The sequence below is a fragment of the Nelumbo nucifera genome, chromosome 3, assembly GCF_055504915.1.
Source record: "Nelumbo nucifera cultivar China Antique chromosome 3, China Antique-T2T, whole genome shotgun sequence".
Taxonomy (NCBI): Eukaryota; Viridiplantae; Streptophyta; class Magnoliopsida; order Proteales; family Nelumbonaceae; genus Nelumbo; species Nelumbo nucifera.
Window position 1 is genome coordinate 91,740,284 of NC_142651.1, and position 20,694 is coordinate 91,760,977.

The 20,694-nt window shown below is 45.6% G+C and overlaps 1 protein-coding gene across 1 annotated transcript; it reads left to right on the forward strand.

Annotated features, from left to right (window-relative positions):
- The first annotated feature begins 531 nt into the window (after positions 1-531).
- Positions 532-19,678, forward strand: LOC104608986 (GDSL esterase/lipase At1g29670-like). The gene is made up of 5 exons (XM_088901770.1): positions 532-908; positions 18,169-18,245; positions 18,334-18,579; positions 18,713-18,968; positions 19,291-19,678. The coding sequence occupies exons 1-5, from the start codon at positions 635-637 to the stop codon at positions 19,512-19,514; spliced, it is 1,077 nt and encodes a 358-aa protein (XP_088757896.1). The 5' UTR covers positions 532-634; the 3' UTR covers positions 19,515-19,678.
- The last annotated feature ends 1,016 nt before the right edge of the window (positions 19,679-20,694 follow it).

Here is a 20,694-nt window from a genome sequence, read left to right on the forward strand (position 1 = left end):
TTCCACTGTGACTTACACAAAAGACTTGAAAAATATATACAGCCTGCAGTCACCATTACTCATTCCATGGTTTTCCAACTGCTGTTGACCTAAACGGTCAGACCATTTTGCTCGGGAACCATTCAAACAATCGGTTTTATTTTACCCCAAATCCGGTTCTTGAACAAAAACTATTGAATCGATCAATGATTCATTTGACTCGTTTAACAGTTTTTGAATGTTTTTTATTTTAATTTTTTTGTGAGAATGGACCATCCATTTGAACTGGACGGTCAAACTGTCGACCTGAAAACCAATGGCCAGAACAGTTCCAATTTCAAGTCATTTTTTAAAACATTGATTCATTCTGCACAGATCTTGTCGGCGTGAAATTAGTGCATCGACCAACTCCATCAACTGTAAAAGAAAAAAACAGTGGCATCAACGAATCTTGTTCATTACTACCAGAACTCCCTCTCTCTTGATGAGACTACCTATATATTCCTCTCTTCAGCTTTTAGTTTGTCATGCACAAAAATATACCCTTTAATTTCTTCCTCTCTTGCCTCTTTTGTTCTCTTCTTTTCTGTTTTGTACTATCGTTTCTCTTCATCTTTTCTTCTTCCTCCTAGCTTAATTTACTGCAAGCTGCTTCATGGGGTGTGAGGTGGTGAAGAAGAAAATGTGGAAGGTGTGTACGGTGGTGTTGGTGTTGGCAGCAGGTGGGGTAAACTTGTGGGGTGGTAGGGTGGTGCAGGCAGAGGCAGAGGTGCCATGTTACTTCATATTTGGTGATTCCTTGGTTGATGATGGAAACAACAACCAGCTCTCGTCGTTGGCTAGAGCTGATTACATGCCCTACGGCATCGACTTCGATGGCGGACCAACTGGAAGGTTTCGCAATGGCAAAACTACTACTGATGTTATCGGTGAGCTCCTCACATCTCATCTCTTCTCTCTTCTATCTTCTTCTCTTTCTCCACTTTACTATGTCTGTCTGTCTAGCTCTTTCAACTGTTGTTTTCCAAATGTAGGTGCAATTATAATCATGTTGTGTGCATACAGAAGTTTTGGTTGCTCCATTCTACCGTCAAGGGTTCTTAAGTTGCAAGTTTGTTAGGTGTTTGGGAGAAGTGTGTGGAGTGTGATCATTTGTGGGGTAGGAGAAGAGGGACACCATCCGGTCGGCCTAACTCATCTAGTAACCCTACAAGCCCATTTCATAGGGATCAGCTAGCTAGCCGTTTTTACCAAAGAATTTTCTCCTTTCCAGACCAAGCTATTATCAAGCAGTGCGATCTAGGGCTGCAAGTTGGACTAGGTTAGGCCGGATAATCCAGCCGAGTTGTTGACCCCAATCCAATCTGATGACTTTGTGGGTTGGGTTGGGGTCAATTTTAAAAACCAACCCAGAGGTTGAATTATTTTTTTGCCTCTGGATCGTGGGTAAACGGTTCAATCGCCTGAGTTGGTCAGTTTTTTTATCAGTTCAACGGTTTTTATCAAAGTGCGGATTTTAGGAGAACAAATCTAGAATCATGGTTGGGTGACAGTTAAATCTGTTGTGTCAACAACGGTTCATTTGATGCACCATAGTTTGCCTTAAGATTAACTATATATTGGGACAAAGTTTTGGTGCTTTGAATGTCATCACACCTATATATGTCATACAAGAGTTCACATCTCCACCCTACAAGGGCCCACCCCATAACGTCCCACAACACATCCCCGTCGTGTATTAGGAACATCTCCTGATGATGACATCATCGGTTCTCGTATTATCATCGGGAGATATTCCCAATACGCAGCGGGAATGTGCTATAGGATGTTGTGGGGTAGAGATGTAAAGTGTTCGGATATTCTACTAACTTTTATCTACTCTTCTCTCTACTAACCCAATTAAAATACACCACCTGTCCCTACCCATGTTACAAGAGATTTAGCCTTCCAATAACCCACTAAACCTTAACCTCCGTTGCATACTACTTTTTATAAACAAAATATCTATTTTTTATGCATAATATGTACTCTCCTTTCCTTTCCTCTCTCTCGTGTGCTAAGTAGGAGTTTCCAAAAATGACAAATTTCAAACCAAGCTAACTAGCATCCTGCATCTTAAAACTCCTAGCCACGGTTTTCAAAACCAAACTAGACCGGAAAAACTGGGAACCAGTCAGGTGACCGGTTCTGATTTTCCTCAAAACCGGATTTTTGCCAAAAAGCGTTGATTTAGTCAACAAACCATTGACCTGGGCAGTTAAACTATTCGAACCGTTCAACGGTTTTGACCATTTTTTAATTTTTCTTTTGTCAGAACAGGTCGACCGTTTGACCCAGGAACCAGACCCCTGATTGGTTCGTTCTCCGGGTTGGTTTTAAAAACCTTACTTCTAGCCGTTAAACATAACATGATCTGTTATCAACTTTTACGTTTTTCCCCAATTTTGGATTCTCAAGGTAAAAACTATCTATTGAAGAAACGAACTCCAGTTGATTGCATCTGATATTCTTCACAAGTTTCTGGTAATGTTCTACAAGAAACTATTACAGATCCCTAATTGAATTCTCCGCAATATATAAATCTATTTGGCCCAGTTGAGGAATTTACTCCCCACTTCCACTTCTCAACCCAGAAATTGATAAATTTGATAACATAACATGACAAACGATTAGAATGACTCATTTTTGTGGATGATACTAAGTGCAATGTTCAAAATAAGCCCTACGAGGTTCTAGTTTGAGGCTCCTCAAACCTATAACAGTGATGGTGTTCAATGTTCTTAATTTAAAAGAGATGAACATGTTGCTTCTTGTGCTAATATATGCCTTTTCAGTTCGATTGAAAGCAAGGTTTTCGAACTATCGTTGACTTGGACGGTCGCACTGTTTGACCCGAGAGCTGTCCAGGCAACCAGTTCCCTTTTACCCCAAACCCGGTTTTGGTCAAAAACCATTGAAAAAGTCAACAACCCGTTGATCCGGACGGTCGAATCCTTGACCCGTTCAATAGTTTTTGACTATTTTTTTTACTTTTTAATTTGTTTGTTAGAACGGGCCGTTTATTCAAATCGGACGATTGGACCATCAACCCAGAAACCGGTGGTCAGAACAGTTTAATTTCCGGATCATTTTTCAAAACGTTAATTGAAAGTATTTTATGAAAATCAATAATAAATTCCTATTTAACCGAGCTATCTTTCCTTAATTGGAAAATGACTATTTTATTCTATAAAGCCACAATGCTAGGAAAGAAGAAAGTCACAAAATCACCAAATAAATAAAAGCAACAATTATTTGATAGTACGGTACGAAGTTGGAAGCTAAAGGGGAAAGGAATGTTTTGTGGGGAACTAAAAAATAAGAATTTATTTTAACGGAGGTTAAGGTCTGATCGGTTGTTGGAAGGTTAAATCTCTTGCAGCATGGGTAGTGACAGGTGGTGTATTTTAATTGGATTAGTAGAGAGGAGAGCAGATTAAAGTTAGTAAGGAATCCAAGTTCAGATGTGAACTCGTCATACTAATCTTTTGCACATTTTATCTTCTTCTTTTCCTTTTATTTTTCTCACAAAGTAACTACCTTCTTACTCAAACCTCTGTTCTCTCACTTGCCAGCCCACCCAAAAATTAAGTTTGATTTACTTTCTTCAACCCTAATCTGACCTTCAATTTTGTTCAACCCAACCTGCTGGTTGAAGCGAGTTCAGATTGACGCCCTATAGAGTGCATTCCATATGCATATCTTACTGTGCATTGAAAATATCTCTCGTATTTGTCATTGGGAGATTTTCACAATACATGATTGGATGTATTATTATATGGGACATGCTCTATGGAGTGCCGATGCGAATTCCGTTGAATAGGGTTTTGGGCTTACCCAATCCAAGATGCACACCTAGTTGGATCATCACTGATAAATAATGGATGGGCTGTTAGTGTTTGGTCTTGAACTTTGATAATTACTACGTGGAATGTGAAGCATTGAATTCGGAGGAGCAGACCCTGCGAGCTACATTTAGGGCCTTGGCCCCATTTAATATTCCCTGTAGACCCATACTTCGTTATCTTCATTCTCCAAGACTGACTGCCATTTCCAACTCCCATAAGGATTGATCTATAACTATATATTAAAATAGAATGTGCCATGTTGATGTTTTCTTGCTTTTTGGTTATTTTTTAAAATCATTTATTACTTTTCTGGTTGTTTTTGAGAAGCACTTTTTTTCTGTTTTTTTTTTTTTTTAACTTTTTCCCATTGTAAATTTGAACAAAACAGATAGTGGCCAATAATCTCTAATACTTTTATCTCATTTCATTAACTCACCATTAACTCCCTTAATTCACTTCTCGTTCATTATGCAATTAACTCTCTCCTTCAATAACTCATGCCATTTAATTCCCTCTCTCCTCTTCATTACTCCATTGAACTGCCTAAAATTCACTAACTTTATCTATATTTATCTTCATTTCAGTTTAACAACAATTTTATATACATTGGATATTGATGATGCACGATCTGGCCGATCTTAGCTGTTGACGATCTTGCCTCTGGAGTGAGTAACAGGAACCTGAAATGGGAGAAGAGAAGCTCCGGGGAGAACCCGGCGTAAGGGCTCCAAAGCTCAAGTTAGAATCCTTTAGAGGCAAGAATAACCAGATAGCGCGAGAGTTAGCATACCTCGTCCCTGGGGGGTAGAAGCCTTTTATAACCACCTCGCGCACTCACTTCCAGGCCTCCGTCAGGTCGGGCATGATTACTTCTGAACTCCTGCCAGTTCGGGTGTCATTTCCTCTGGTCGGACAGAACCGCCACTGTTCCTTTTGTCGGAGCCGTCTCTGCGGCTAGTGACGACGGTTGCAGGTGGCGGTGACAGGATGCCGTTTGAAATGCGGCTGTCAGGCGTCAGATCCCAAATCAGTCAAGTACGTCGCCCTTGGATAAAGACGTCCTTGGTGTCGGGTATGTTTGGCTGAACTGGTGCTTTGGAAGTGAAGTGTTGGAGTGGCGAGCGAGGTGCCTTGAGTTCGGTTTGGAGTGTTCCGAGTTGTCACGGGTCAGCTGGGGCCAGCTTTGTGAGGCTTGGGGCCCAGTATAGTTCGTGCTCCTTGCAGGGAGCTCGGGTTCTCAATAGGGAGCTCGCTCTTGACAGGGAGCTCAGGCTCCTAGTAGGGAGCTTGGGTTTTAGGGAGCTCGGGCTCCTAGTGCCGAGCTCGGACTTGGGGAGATCGGACCTTTGACAGGGAGCTCGCACTTAATCAGGGAGCTCGGGCTCCTAGTAGGGAGCTCGGATTTAGGGAGCTCGGGCTCCTAGTACCGAGCTCGGACTTGGGGAGCTCGGACCTTTGATAGGGAGCTCGCTCTTAATCAGGGAGCTCGGGCTCCTAGTAGGGAGCTCGGATTTAGGGAGCTCGGGCTCCTAGTACCGAGCTCGGACTTGGGGAGCTCGGACCTTTGATAGGGAGCTCAGATTTAGGGAGCTCGGGCTCCTAGTACCGAGCTCGGACTTGGGGAGCTCGGACCTTTGATAGGGAGCTCGCTCTTAATCAGGGAGATCGGGCTCCTAGTAAAGAGCTCGGACTAAGTACAGCGGTCTGGAGTTCGGGCCCGGTAGTGAGCTTCGACTTGCTTCCGATGTTTGCTTTGGGTGCTCTACTGTCTCGAGCTGCTTGCCTTTGCCACATGTCGGGTGATCGCGAGGCCGGGCCAAATTTCCCTTCATCAATTGCCCCCCACTCCCTGTGACAACGGTTCCATCTTGGCGCAGGGAGTTTGCAAGGTAGTGGGAGGGTTTTGGTCCGTACTGAGCGCGCTCGCTCCAAATTGATTTTCAAAAAAGGGCACGCGTTCGGAAGTCGTGATGTCAGTTATTCGAGAGTTACGCTACAGACGCTTTTACTGCGAGGGGACGTGCGCCGTTGCTCTGTCAGTTTCGGGAAGACGCGTGCCGACACCTGTCCTCTGACAAGACGTGCGCGACGTTCCGTCAGTCTCTAAAAGACGTGTGCCGATTGGTTTTTGGAAGACGTGCGCCTTAGCGCGGTTGTGGGCCGTTGGATTGGCTTTGATCTGGGCTGTCGCTTTCCGTACGCTGTGGATATAAATAGTGCGCAGGGGGGGCCTGTCCTTGCTAGTGTCGTATATCTTGAGCTCGCGCCTTAAGTTTCAGCTCGCGTCCAGGCTTTTCTGCTTGCGTCCAGGCTTTTCAGCTCGCGTCCAAGCTTTTCAGCTCGCGTCTCAGGTCTTGCTTGTCTTCTTCCCGGGTGAGTATTTTTTTGGAGTCCCGTTCCGTTTCGCGATGTCTGGTTTGGATGGTTCAGACTTTTCAAGCGGGTCTGATGTGGGTTCCATGAACCAGTTTGCGTCCCACGGTAGTTCGAGCGAGCCCGATGTAGGTCCTGAGGGAGGGGTTGGGCCTACCACCCGAGGTGCTTCGGGTAGGTCGGCATCCACCTCCCGTCGTGGCTGGGTTGTAGATCAGTTCGGCCCTTCGACCATGACGCTTGACGAACTTCAAACCCTCGTAGACTACTATAATTTGCCCAGTGAGTATGGTTATTTTATCCCAACGGGGAGCTTTCCTTGGGAACATGGCCCCGATGAGATGGTGATTTTCCGGGAACAGCTTGCCGCGGGGCTGCGACTGCCCTTCCACCCTCTTGTTGTCGAGGTCCTAAATCACTTCGGTGTGACGGTTGGCCAGCTTCACCCGAACTCTATTAGGAACTTAGTGGGAACGATCTCTTTATTTTGCGACGAGAACTTCCCTCTGGATCTGGAGATTTTTTCTTCTATCTTGATGTTGAAAAAGCAAGTGGGTCCCCTCCCTGGGCGTAGGCGGGCATACTACCTGTCCCCTCGCCCGGGCTTCAAGCTCTTACACGGACTCCCCAATAAGGTCCCGGCGTGGAAGCGTGACTATTTCGGGGTGCGAAGTGCGATGGGGTGGCCGTTTCAAACCGGCTGGGGGGTGGCCGCGGAGGGCCTTCGGCAATGGGCGGAGGGCCTTCGGCAATGGGTGCGGCTTGGGCTGGATTGCCAATGGTATCTGACGGAGGCCAAGCTTATTGCTGCGGGCCTAAGTTCGGGTAGGTTCTTTCCCTAGTGATTTTGTCTTGTTCTTCGCTTACGTCTTACTGATTTCGAACTCCTTTTCGCAGGTACAATGGATTCACGAGGGTCACGAGGTGCGCACTTATTCGAGGGGATGAAGAGGAGAAAGCGGGTGGCCAAGTGAGCTCGCGCCGAGCCATCCCGGGCTGCGGAGCCCGAGGTGCCGGACTGTCCGGCAGAGGAGCCCGAGATGGTTCCTCCCATGCAGGGGCCGACGGGGGCTCCTTATGCTAAAACCACACACACGGGGGCTCCCGCTTATTCCGAGTCCGCTCATATGCGAGCTGGGCCGTCGGGCTCGGAGGCCCCGATGGACTTCAGGAGCGTGCTGTCGCCCGTGCATGCTCTTCAACGGAGTAGGGAGGTGACGTTTCCTGAGGAAGTCGCGGCGTGGACCGAGCTCCCTCTGCACCAAGTGGCCTGCTGTGCCGTTACTCATGCCATGGTGGTAAGTGGCCTGCCTCCGAGCATAACTTCTATTTTTTCATTCGTTTCTCTGATCTCCTTTTCCTTTGATAGGTGAACTCCTTTATTCACGCCTTAGCGAACCAGGTGGAGAAATGCTCGCGGCAGGCGCGAGCTGCCGAGGAGGCTGCTCGGGCTGCCGAGGAGAATGCCCGGACTACTGAGGAGAATGCTCGCACTGCTGATGCTGCTGCTCACCGTGCGCGGTCTAGGCAGGCGAGGTCTCAGAGGGATGCCGAGGCCATGGGGGTGGTGGTGCACCGCATGGCGGAAATGAAGCTGGACTTGGAACACCGGGTCGAATATCTTCAGGAGGATATCAGGGAGAGGACTCAGATCTTCTCTCAGGGCATCGAAGACGCAAAGAAGAAGGCTGTTAGCGATTACATTGCTTCGCCGGATTTCGATGACCTAATGGTAGACTCCTACAGGAGGGGTTTCAAGCTGAGTCGGTGGATGATCCGGAATACGTACCCCGACCTCGATACCAGTGCCATATCCACTTCGCGCATCACTCCGGAGATGGCTAATGCCGCGGATGCCGAACCGGACTCCGAGGGGGAGGCAGGTCCTTCGGGCGTTGTCGGAGAGGCTTCTGATAACGATGAAGTAGCTCCGGGCTTGTAAAATGTAATGAAATGAAATGTACACATTTGTTTTGAAATGAAACGTCTTTTTGTTTGTGTACTGGTGTCTTCGAGCTTATATTTTTTGCCGAACTGACCATTTCGGTCCGTTAGTTTGTTTAATGAAATGACTTCGGCGTACTTGCTTTGGTGGCCTATAGATAGTACCTTCTCAAGTTGACAACGTTCCATGCTCGGGGTACTTGTTTCCCTTCTAGGGTTCCAAGCTCGTACGCTCCCCCACCGAGTGTTTTCGTTACTCTGTAGGGTCCTTCCCAGTTCGGTCCCAGTTTCCCTACGCCGGTTTCGGGCACCATGACCTTACAGAGAACCAGGTCGCCGACGTGGAAGTTCCTCTTTTTTACTCGCGCGTTGTAGTACCGAGCTACCTTTTGTTGGTAAGCCGCAGTTCGGATGTGCGCGAGGTCTCTCACTTCGTCCAGTAGGTCAAGGTTGGTGCGCAACTCGCTCCCGTTTGTCCGTTCGTCGTACGCTTCCAATCGTAACGTAGGCACTTCGATTTCCGCCGGGATCACTGCTTCGGTGCCATAGGTGAGGTTAAAGGGGGTCTCACCCGTGGCGGTCTTTTCCGTGGTTCGGTGTGCCCATAAAACACTTGGTAGTTCGTCTGCCCACAAACCTTTGGCCCGGTCCAATCGCGTTTTTAGTCCGCGGAGGATGGCTCTGTTCATTACTTCTGTTTGGCCATTTGCCTGCGGGTGTGCGACCGATGTGAAGTTCTGACTAATTCCCATACTTTGGCACCATTCTTGGAACTTGATGTCTTCGAACTGTTTGCCATTGTCGGAGATCAGTACCCGAGGTAGCCCGAAGTGACATACGATGTTCTTCCAAAAGAAGTTTTGTATGTTTCAGGCTGTAACTATTGCCAGGGGTTCGGCTTCTATCCACTTTGTGAAATAATCTACTGCCACCACTAGGAATTTCCTCCCGCTTGTCGCTGGTGGGAATGGCCCCAGGAGGTCGATGCCCCATTGGGCGAAGGGCCATGGACTGGTGAGGTATTTGAGGTCAGCAGCGGGCTGATGGTGGATGCTGGCGTGCTTCTGACACTTGCCGCATTTTCTGATGAGCTCGATTGCCTCTGCCTTCATCGTTGGCCAGTAGTATCCTTGTCGAAGTGCCTTTTGGGCGAGGGCTCTGCCCCCCAGGTGTCCGCCACACAAGCCTTCGTGGATGTCGCGGAGTACCAGCTCGGCTTCGGCTGAGCGCAAGCATCGTAGATAGGGGAGCGTGTAGGATCGTCGGTACAACCGTTCGTCTATCATGACGTATTTGACTGCCTGGCGCTGCACCCTCTTGGCTGTGTTGCGGTCCGCGGGGAGTGTTCCGTCTAACAGGAAGCTCGCGAGTGGGTCGATCCAGCTCGGCTCTGCTTCGGTGACGGGAGCGACCTCTTCTGCCCCACCGAGAATGCTGGGCCGAGGTAAGTCCTCTACGTACACGGTTCTCCTGGCGTTGTGGCTCGTGCTTGCCAGTCGGGACAGGGCGTTGGCCTCAGCGTTCTCTGACCTCGGGATTTGCTTGATGAAGTGTGATTGGAAGTTGAGCAGAGCTTCCTTTACTTTTGCCAAGTACACAATCATAGTGAGTTCGCGTGCTTCGTACTCGCCTGTAACTTGGTTGACCACGAGCTGGGAATCACTGCAGATAACCACGTGCTTTGCTCCGACCTTGCACGCTAGGTTTAGTCCGGCTATCAATGCCTCGTATTCTGCCTCGTTGTTGGACGCCGCGAACTCAAAGCGTAGTGCGTATTCCAGTTTTGTTCCGCCCGGGCCGCGTAGCACTATTCCAGCCCCGCTGCCTTGTTGGTTCGAGGAGCCATCTACGTGAAGGATCCAGGGCTCCTCCTCCCAGTTCGCGCTTGGTCTAGCCAGGAGGGATGCCATACTGGCTGCTACTTCGCGGGGTTCAGACTCGTTTGGCTCGGGAGCTCCGAGTTCGCCCGAACTGGGGATCTCGGGCTCTACCGGCTCAGGGGCTTCGAGGCTAATCGTGCATTCTGCGATAAAATCTGCCAAGGCTTGGGCCTTGATGGCAGTTCTTGGCTTATACTGGAGATCGTACTCGCTGAGCTCGATGGACCACTTCGTCAGCCGGCCGGAAATCTCGGGTTTGAGTAAGACTTGCCTCAGAGGTTTGCTGGTCAGGACGATGATGGTGTGGGCCTGGAAGTACGGGCGGAGTTTCCGTGCTGCTATCACCAGAGCATATGCTAGCTTTTCTATCTGCGGGTACCTTGTCTCTGCTCCCTACAAGATTTTGCTAACATAATATATGGGTCGTTGGACCCGGTCTGCCTCCTTTACTAGTACCGAACTGACTACCTCGTCGCTGGCCGAGAGGTACAGCTCCAAGACTTCGCCTTCCTCGGGCCGAGCTAAGGTTGGTACTTTGGCGAGGTAGCCTTTTAGCTCGTCAAACGCGAGCTGACAGTCTTGGGTCCACTCGAACCCTTGGCCTTTGATCGCTTTGAAGAAGGGTAGGCAGCGGTCTGCCGATTTGGACATGAAGCGGCTTAGGGCGGCTATGCGGCTGTTCAGCCTTTGGACTTCTTTTATTTTCCGAGGTGGTCTCATATCTAGGATGGCTTGTATTTTGTCTGGGTTGGCCTCGATGCCACGTCGATTGACAACGTAGCCCAGGAACTTGCCCGAGGTGACGCCGAAGACGCATTTGTTGGGGTTTAATTTCATGTTATACCGACGCAGGATTTGGAAGACAGAATCTAAGTCTTGTATTAATTCTTGTGAAAACCGTGTTTTGACGACCATGTCGTCTACATAGCACTCTATCTTTGTGCCGATCAGGGGCTGAAACAGCTTATTTACAAGTCTTTGGAAGGTCGCCCCGGCGTTTTTTAACCCGAAGGGCATGACCTTGTAACAGTATATACCGAATTCGGTTACGAAGCTGGTTTTTTCCTCGTCGGACTGGTCCATCCGGACTTGGTTGTAGCCTGAGTAGGCATCCAGGAAACTTAGCAATTCGTGTCCCGAGGTCGCGTCCACTAGACGGTCGATCCTAGGAAGGGGGAAGCAATCTTTCGGGCAAGCTCGATTCAGGTCGGTGTAGTCGACGCACATGCGCCACTTGCCGTTCGCCTTTTTCACCAGCACAGGGTTGGCCACCCAGCTCGGGTAATGGACTTCCCTTATGAAGTCTGCCGCGAGGAGCTTTTCGACTTCCTCGTCGACCGCTTTCCAGCGCTTCGGGGCTAAGTTCCGTTTCTTCTGTCTAACGGGTTTGACTAAAGGGTCAGTGTTAAGTTTGTGAGTTATAAGACTAGGGTCAATACCGGGCATTTTGGCCGCGGATCATGCAAAAATATCTAAATTTTGGAGTAAAAAACTTACCAGTTCGGCCCGTAGGGGTTCCTTGACAGAAGCACCTATCTGGAGTGCGCGGGATGGGTCCGTAGGTGAGGTCGGGATCGCGACTGTCTCTTCTGTCAGCGAGGCCCGTTCTTCGCCTTGCTCCGTAGGCCGCTCCAGGTCAAGGTCGCCGGCTTGCTTGGACTTGCCCTTTAGGGTGGCGACGTAGCACTTGCGGGACTCGAGCTAGTCGCCCCACACTACCCCCACACTGAAGTCCGTAGGGAACTTCATTGCCAAATAATAGGTAGAGACCACCGCCCGCTGGATATGCGTGATTGGCCGTCCTATTATGGCGTTGTATGGGGAGGGGGTCGCGACCAACAGAAAATCGTGGCTGAGTCTGACCACACAAGGCCATGTGCCGACTTCCACGAACACCGTTATCTTCCCAAGGGGCCTGACTTCCTCCCCGCTGAAGCCCACCAGGGGAGTGCTCGCAGGTTTTAGTTCGCTCCTTGGCAGCTGTAGCTGATCAAATGCCGACTTGAATAGGATGTCCGCCGAGCTGCCCGAATCTACGAGTACGCGCCTAACTTCGAAGTCGCTGATCCGGAGTTTAATGACGAGTGCGTCGTCGTGAGGGTAGCGAACTCCCCGCGCGTCGTCTTCTGTGAAAAAGATCGGCTCTTCGGTCTTCGGCCTCTTCGGGGGGTTCCGCTCCTCGAGGATCGCTTCGCGGACTGAGGTCCGAGCTGCTGCTGATGTGCACCCCGCCACTACTGAACCTCCCACAATTACATGGATGGTTCCCCGAACTGGCCTTTCTGCCGGGGGCTGTCGCTGCATTGGTTCGGCTGGCCTGCTGCTAGTCTCCGGGGCGTCTTTTAAGTGTTCGCCCGGTTGATCCGCTTTATTGCTGTTATTGTTGTGCTGTACAAAGTTTCTTAAGTATCCGCGACGGATGAGCCCCTCTATCTCGTCTTGGAGGTTATTACATAGCTCGGTACTGTGACCGTGGTCCCTGTGGAAACTACAATACAAATTCTTGTTCCTTTCGTTCGGATTTCCCTTTAGGCGAGGTGGCCATTTCACGAAGGGGGCGTCCTTGATCGTCATTAGGATCTCGGTCTGCCTCGTGTTCAGTGGCGTGTAATCCATCCGAGCTGGGAGGGGAGCTCGGAGTGACTGGTTCGGTTTCGGGTCCCGGGCTGGGTTTTTTCGGTCGGCCGAGCTAGAGGGCTCGCCGTCCCTCTTTCTTTTCTCGTTTCCGCCCTCGGTTCTTTGGTTGATTTCCTCCTCCGTCCTCATGAACTTGTCCGCGAGCTTGAGGAACTCGGCCACGGTCGCGGGCTGATTAGCTACCATGTGCCACTTGAATTCCTTGTGCGTCACTCCTCTTTTCGCTGCGGCGAGCTGTACCGCGGGGACCAACCGAGGTATCTGTAAGCATGCCTCGTTGAATCGTTTGATGTAGCCCCGTATGGGTTCTCCTTCCCTTTGGACTACTCCGAAGATGCTCTCCTCTGCTCTGGGGCACCGTTTGCTGGTAACAAAGTGTGCAGTGAAGACCTGCACGAACTGTGCCCAACACTTTATCGATCCGGGGGCCAGGTTCCTGTACCAAGTGCGGGCTACCCCCTTGAGGGTGGTGGTGAAGGCCACGCACATGCATGATTCACTGGCCCTGGCGAGGTGCATTTGGGACTAGAAAGCGTCCACGTGGTCGTTGGGGTCGAAGGATCCGTCGTACTTGTCTAGGGGCGGGAGCTTGAAATCTTTAGGCAAGGGGACTGCCAGGAGTTCTGAGGCGAGGGGGGAAGGAACTGAGAGGATCGGGGCGATTCCTACCTCGTCCGAGCTCGCCTCGCCTTTGCCTCTGAGCTCGGATAAGACGCGGGTGGCGGTTCGTCGACTTCGACGGCGTCTCCGCTGCTGAGTGGGCCTTGTGCTGGCGCTGCTGGCCTCCGTGTTGCCGAGCTCGATGGGCTCGGAGTTCTGGTAGTCCGCCGCTGTCAGTGCGCCGAATCGGTTTCCCACCAGTGGGGACTCCGGTTTTGAGACCCGAGGTGTTGACCTCGCGGGCGAGGTTCCTGATCCGCCTACGAGCCGCGAGGCGGGGATGACTTTTCTTTCTCTCCAGCCTGGGGACGAGGCCTGGCTGTTTGGGGGATTCTGGGGCCTGGAGGCCTTTCCTTGGTGAAGGCGCCCATCCTGCGGAGAGGCCTTTACTGGCTTCGGGGCTGGGTGGCGAGGTGGAAGCGGTGGTTGGTTCGGTGTCAGTTGGGGAAACTGCTGCTGATAGTGGTATTGGGAGAGGTTGTGCAACACTTGGTGTTGGTGAAGCTGGTGTTGCTGGAACTGCTGCATCTGGGCTTGCATTGCCCGCATGCATTGCATTAAGTCGTCCAACCGATTTTGGCTAGCTGCCAGGGGGACGGTGGTCGGTTCAGAGAAGGTAGTCTCGATGGGAAGAGGGAAGGAGATGTTTGCGGAGGGCAGGCTTATAGGTGCCACTGTTTGTGGCGTAGTCAGGTTGGGGATTCCATCCACTGTGAGGGGGATGGTGAACTACCCCACACACACCACGGGAAAATGGAGCTGTTCCCCGGTGGTGTTTGTCTCTGTGCCGCGTTCGGCGTTGCTGGATGAGGCCATAAGTAATGAGTTTTTCAGAGAAGAAGGAAAGGGTATGAAAGTTTTGGAGGGAGGCTTTTTGAAGCGTGTTCCCACAGACGGCGCCAATTGATGATGCACGATCTGGCCGGTCTTAGCTGTTGACGATCTTGCCTCTGGAGTGAGTAACAGGAACTTGAAATGGGAGAAGAGAAGCTCCGGGGAGAACCCGACGTAAGGGCTCCGAAGCTCAAGTTAGAATCCTTTAGAGGCAAGAATAACCAGATAGCGTGAGAGTTAACATACCTCGTCCCTGGGGGGTAGAAGCCTTTTATAACCACCTCGCGCACTCACTTCCAGGCCTCCGTCAGGTCGGGCATTATTACTTCTGAACTCCTGCCAGTTCGGGTGTCATTTCCTCTGGTCGGACAGAACCGCCACTGTTCCTTTTGTCGGAGCCGTCTCTGCGGCTAGTGATGACGGTTGTAGGTGGCGGTGGCAGGATGCCGTTTGAAATGCGGCTGTCAGGCGTCAGATCCCAAATCAGTCAAGTACGTCGCCCTTGGATAAAGACGTCCTTGGTGTCGGGTATGTTTGGCTGGCCTGGTGCTTTGGAAGTGAAGTGTTGGAGTGGCGAGCGAGGTGCCTTGAGTTCGGTTTGGAGTGTTCCGAGCTGTCACGGGTCTGCTGGGGCCAGCTTTGTGAGGCTTGGGGCCCAGTATAGTTCGTGCTCCTTGCAGGGAGCTCGGGTTCTCAATAGGGAGCTCGCTCTTGACAGGGAGCTCAGGCTCCTAGTAGGGAGCTCGGGTTTTAGGGAGCTCGGGCTCCTAGTGCCGAGCTCGGACTTGGGGAGCTCGGACCTTTGACAGGGAGCTCGCACTTAATCAGGGAGCTCGGGCTCCTAGTAGGGAGCTCGGATTTAGGGAGCTCGGACTCCTAGTACCGAGCTCGGACTTGGGGAGCTCGGACCTTTGATAGGGAGCTCGCTCTTAATCAGGGAGCTTGGGCTCCTAGTAGGGAGCTCGGGCTCCTAGTACCGAGCTTGGACTTGGGGAGCTCGGACCTTTGATAGGTAGCTCGGATTTAGGGAGCTCGGGCTCCTAGTACCGAGCTCGGACTTGGGGAGCTCGGACCTTTGATAGGGAGCTCGCTCTTAATCAGGGAGCTCGGGCTCCTAGTAAAGAGCTCGGACTAAGTACAGCGGTCTGGAGTTTGGGCTCGGTAGTGAGTTTGGACTTGCTTCCGATGTTTGCTTTGGGTGCTCTACTGTCCCGAGCTGCTTGCCTTTGCCACGTGTCGAGCGATCGCGAGGCCGGGCCAAATTTCCCTTCATCAGATATATTTATATTAAATTATATATTATCAATAAAAAATAATTATATTGAAATGGAGATATTCAATGATATATTATTAGGCTACATAATCTATTTCAATTTAAAAGATAATTAATTTTTAAGTTAATTAATTAAGTAATTTATATTTTTGAATAAATATTATTTAATTAACTCAAAAAATTAAACTAATGTTTTAAAAATCAACTTGGAGGCTTAATAGTTTTTGCCTCTAGGTCATTGGTCAACAATTCAACAATCTGGGTTGGACAAATTAAACCATGACACATCATCCACCTGTATATGTATAATATGATATAATATAATTACATTTAGTGTGTCTGTATATATTATTTTAGGTTTAATTTGTACTTTTTTATTTTAGTTTTTCATTTTTTTTATAAATGAAAGATCCTGAAATTAATATTTAAGACCATAAAATGGGTTTTTTTATATAGTGGGGTTATAAAGATCATGAAAAGTTACCCAAAATAAAAAAAAGATCACCCCAATCAGATAAGTGAGCACAAAGTTATGCCCTCTAGAAGTTTTCAATACATTGTATATTGTAACCCATCATCTAATAACTAGATCAAGAAGGGTCAATGGTTTAACCACATAGGTTGAATGAGTTTTGACCAAATCAATGGTTTTTGACAAAATAGTAGGTTTTGTGAAACTTAGAATTAGAAATATGTTCAAGTGATGGTTCGAATGGTTTAGCTATCTAAGTCAACAATAGGTTGAAAACATTGGGCAAAACATCATAAAATTTATAATATATTTATATTTCATTTGAAATAATAAAAATAAATCAACCATAGTAAAAATAATTTATCAAGTTACTTAAAGAAGATAAAAATAGTTATTAATTATTATTTTATTAAAAAATATTTATATTAATATAATAGAAAACAAATAAACTACTAAAATGTAATAAGATAATTAAAAACTAACTTAAATATAGTTTAATTATTTATTAGTTTTATAAAAACTAACATCCATTACAATTATTGGTTTTATAATTAACTTTTAGAAACAAACTTAAATTCCATTAAAAATAATATGATTAATTAAAATTTAAAAGGATTAATAAAAAAATTAATAAATTTATTAATTGTAAGTATAGTTTAATTAATTTAAAATCAACTCAAATTCTATTTAAAAATAGGAAAAATTAAGAAACCTCCTTAGATTTTCTAACAATTTTATGAACCTTCTATATATATATGTTTTGACCTTAACAAAAACCTCCTATATTGTTTTAAAAAAAGGAGTAGATAGTTTCCTTCCATTAGCATTTGAAATAGAAAATATTGATGTAATGCATTAATTTTCTTTAAATTCCAAATTTATCCTTAGCCTTTATTACAAACCAAAAAATATTTTGGTAAAAAATATTTGTACATAAAAATTATACAAAATATAATTACAAACCATAAAATTTTAAAAGAATAAAAAAATAGCAGTAAGATACAAATGGTGAGCCTATTCGAATAATCTAGACATAACCCAAGAACTTCATCTTGGGTTAGATAAAGCTAAATCAAACAATGGTGAGCTTATTCAATGAGTCAGGCTAGGTTCTAAGTATGGCTATCAATGGGCTGGGTCTATCAACAGAGCATAACCGATTGAATTGATAATGCTAGTTATGCTTATGTGATTTTCTCTCATTTAATAATCGAGTGGGAATCATTTATTATTGTTTCGAATGTTATATTTTATGTCCAAAAGGATAACTTTTATAGATTGTATATAAGATAATTTGACTAGAATATTTAATTAATTAATTTTATTAAAGTTATATTATCAAAAATAAAGTGTTAAATTGTTATTATTATATCTCAAATATAATTGAGTCATATCTAATTGTCCCCATTAATAAATAGGATGGTTCTTTACATGGGCGAACTAGGTTTAGTGGTTGGCTGAATTTTAAAATTTTCTAACCCAACCCAACAAATGATTTCCCATTGATTTTGAAATTTGAAATTTTGGGATTGATCTTGCATTAAATCGGATCAGATTTGAAACCCAAATTAAAACTGATTATACCTTATACGAAGACCACAGTGTGCAATTCCCAGAGTAGTAATTCATGCCCAATATTAGTCCCAAAATTGGCCTCCAACTGAAAATGGCACTGTATATGTGAAGTCGATTCAATGACACAGTTTCAACAAAACCAGTTTCCAACTTGTTTGGATCGATGTGGGTGTGTGTACCTGATATCCTCTTATGTTTTTCTTGCAAAAACACAGTAGGGAACTGATGGAAATCAGCCCCTGACTCAATCAACTTGGCAGTTACACATAAAAGATCCTTGGATTTAACCATCCTATGAAGACTAGTCCCACTTATGGACTGGTATAACCTATCTTAAATCAGACTAGTCCCACTTATGGACAAATCAAGTGCCAAAGATGAACAGGTTTACTCTAAATGACTTGATTGACCAATGCTCGGTCAATTTTCTCTAATGGAGTCCAAAGAGGTTTCCATGGAGTTGGTCTATTTGGATGATTTGTTAGGTATGAATTAAGCAAGGGAACAAGTAATATTTGCATAAATTTGATGGGCTCACTACCTGATCATTATCAAAACAATGAAACATATGAAACAGTTTGCTTATAATCACACTCATGACTGCAGCTCAACTCTTGGGTTTTGATGATTATATTCCACCATATGCAACTACAGGAGGCCAGGATCTCCTCAAAGGTGTAAATTTCGCGTCAGCCGCTGCCGGGATAAGAGATGAAACTGGGAGGCATTTTGTAATGGTTCTTTTCTCTTTAATCTTTTAATTTCAAAATTAGGTCACTAAGCAGTAATTAAACAATAGTTTTTTTCTCTATTTCATAGGGTGATCGGATCAGCATGAATAGACAAGTAAGAAATTATCAATCTGTGTTCTCTCAAATCGTTGAAATACTTGGAGATGAAGCTTCTGCAAAAGACCATTTAAGCAAATGTATCTTTACAGTAGGAATGGGTAGTAATGACTACCTGAATAACTACTTCATGCCTTTGTATTATACAACAAGCCAGGAATACACCCCAGAACAGTACGCAGATGCCCTTATTCAGGAGTACACAGGGCAATTAAAGGTGAGTAGGGTGTTTGTTTTTGGCCTAAATGAACTCTTATTCTTTTTATACTAGTAGTCCTTTGAATTGAGAGGGCTAATTAAATATCTCATAAGTAACACTAACACAATTTTCTTTGCTGTTTTTGGATCAGACTTTGTATAACTATGGAGCAAGGAAGGTATCCTTGTTTGGAGTAGGTCAGATTGGTTGCACCCCAAATGAATTGGCTAAAAATAGCCCAAATGGAGTGACTTGTGTCGATAGAATTAACGTCGCAAACCAGATGTTCAACAACAAGCTTAAGGCTCTCGTCAACGATTTCAACAACAATCTAGTTGGCACGAAATTCACCTACATAAATGCCAATGGGATTTTTGAAGATATGTTGAAGAATCCTTCAGCCTATGGTACAGAATCTCATGCACAAAAATTCTTAATCTTTCTCTTGTTCCATGCATATATATGGTTTGGTTAAGGCAAATCCACATGGAGATCGATCGACTATTTATGAGCATTGCCCCTATAAATATGAACATGGAGCAATGATCAGGACCATTAGATTTAGATAAGCCCCATGTAATTGATTGGTGATGGTCATAATCATCTGATTCATCCAGCATTGGCAAGAAAATAGGTGGGGGTTAGCCTATTTTCCTCCACAAAGATGCATAAATGGGATTTTGACAGTGATTCAGTGGATAATGGTTTTATGTGTTTCAATTTCTTCAGGGTTTACTGTCACAAACACTGGATGCTGTGGGATGGGCCAGAACAATGGTCAAATTACATGTCTTCCTCTTCAAACTCCATGCCAAAATAGGAACCAGTATCTGTTCTGGGATGCCTTCCATCCAACTGAAGCTGCAAATGTGATTGTCGGTGGGAGGTCTTACAGAGCTCAGTCTTCCTCTGATGCTTACCCAGTTGATATCCAACACTTGGCTCGGCTCTAAAGATGGAGATGATGGCTATAGAGAGTTAATTAGCTCCGAGGGAGAAGTCTATAATAATTAATCTTCTACACTAATACTATTGGCTATTGTGCATGGTCGTCTGGTTTTGCCTCTGTAGTAAGGAAAACTTAAACTCTAGTATATATACTCTAATTTCAGAAAGATATGGGTCATCAATCATATCTCATCATTTCAACACAACTGCTAAGACCCAGATGGACAAGTCATTAGCAACTCATGCTAGACTGCATAAGGGTGGGCACATTGAAGATGGCTCACCATTAAGGCTGTGTTTGGTTTGAAGGAAAAAGTAGGGAAAGGAAAGGAAAGGTAGGGAAATCTTTATACCTACCTTTCCTTTTCTTTCCCTACTTTTTCCTTCAAACCAAACATACTGTAAAGACAACTTTTGGGGCTTGAAAAAGTTATAGTGTTAGAGTTTCAGATCATCAAAACTTAATGGTGGGTAGGCTTCTACTATGTCTTGGATGAGCCATAGAGCCAAAAATTCAACAAAGCATTTAATTACAACAGCCCAAGGTTTGCCACTTTCCTTGCTTTTCATATTGATCACTAGCAATATATATATGCACGTGCAAACTATTTCAAATAATATTAATAATTTCAATATTAAAAGGATAAGTAATATAAGCATGGTGTGTTGGTGTGTTTAGATTTTATATTTCATTTTCATTGTTGATATAAATATTTTTTATTTATTACATTTATTTATTTTAATATGATAAATATATGATATTAGAGTTGTGCACAAATTTTATAAACAATTTTTTGTGTTTTCTATATTTTTATTTCTATCTATTTTTTGAGTTTTTATTATATAATTATGACACCATGTTCTGCCCTATTTGACTTGAGAAAAGAAAAAATAATCTCATTTTTGGGTAGCATTAAATTTTTATTCCATTTACATAATTAATTCTAGATATAATTCTTGTTTATCACACTTAATTTTTGTTGGATATAATGAGTTTATAATATCTTAGATATCTCAAAAATTTCTATAAATTTTATGTATTTTTATCTATATTTAAGTTTTTATTATTTAATTATGACATCATCAGTTAACTCATTTACCCAAATGATTGGACCATTATGATGCAAGTGAAGTAGGTTGGTCTGAATTTAAGCTTAACCTAGGTCCAACCCTATGCATTGGACC

Coding starts and splice junctions, on each gene's coding strand:
- LOC104608986 (XM_088901770.1), top strand. CDS start 635: ATGGGGTGTGAGGTGGTGAAGAAGAAAATGTGGAAGGTGTGTACGGTG. Junction 18,246..18,333: donor ATGAAACTGGGAGGCATTTT/GTAATGGTTCTT, acceptor TCTATTTCATAG/GGTGATCGGATCAGCATGAA. Junction 18,969..19,290: donor GAAGAATCCTTCAGCCTATG/GTACAGAATCTC, acceptor CAATTTCTTCAG/GGTTTACTGTCACAAACACT.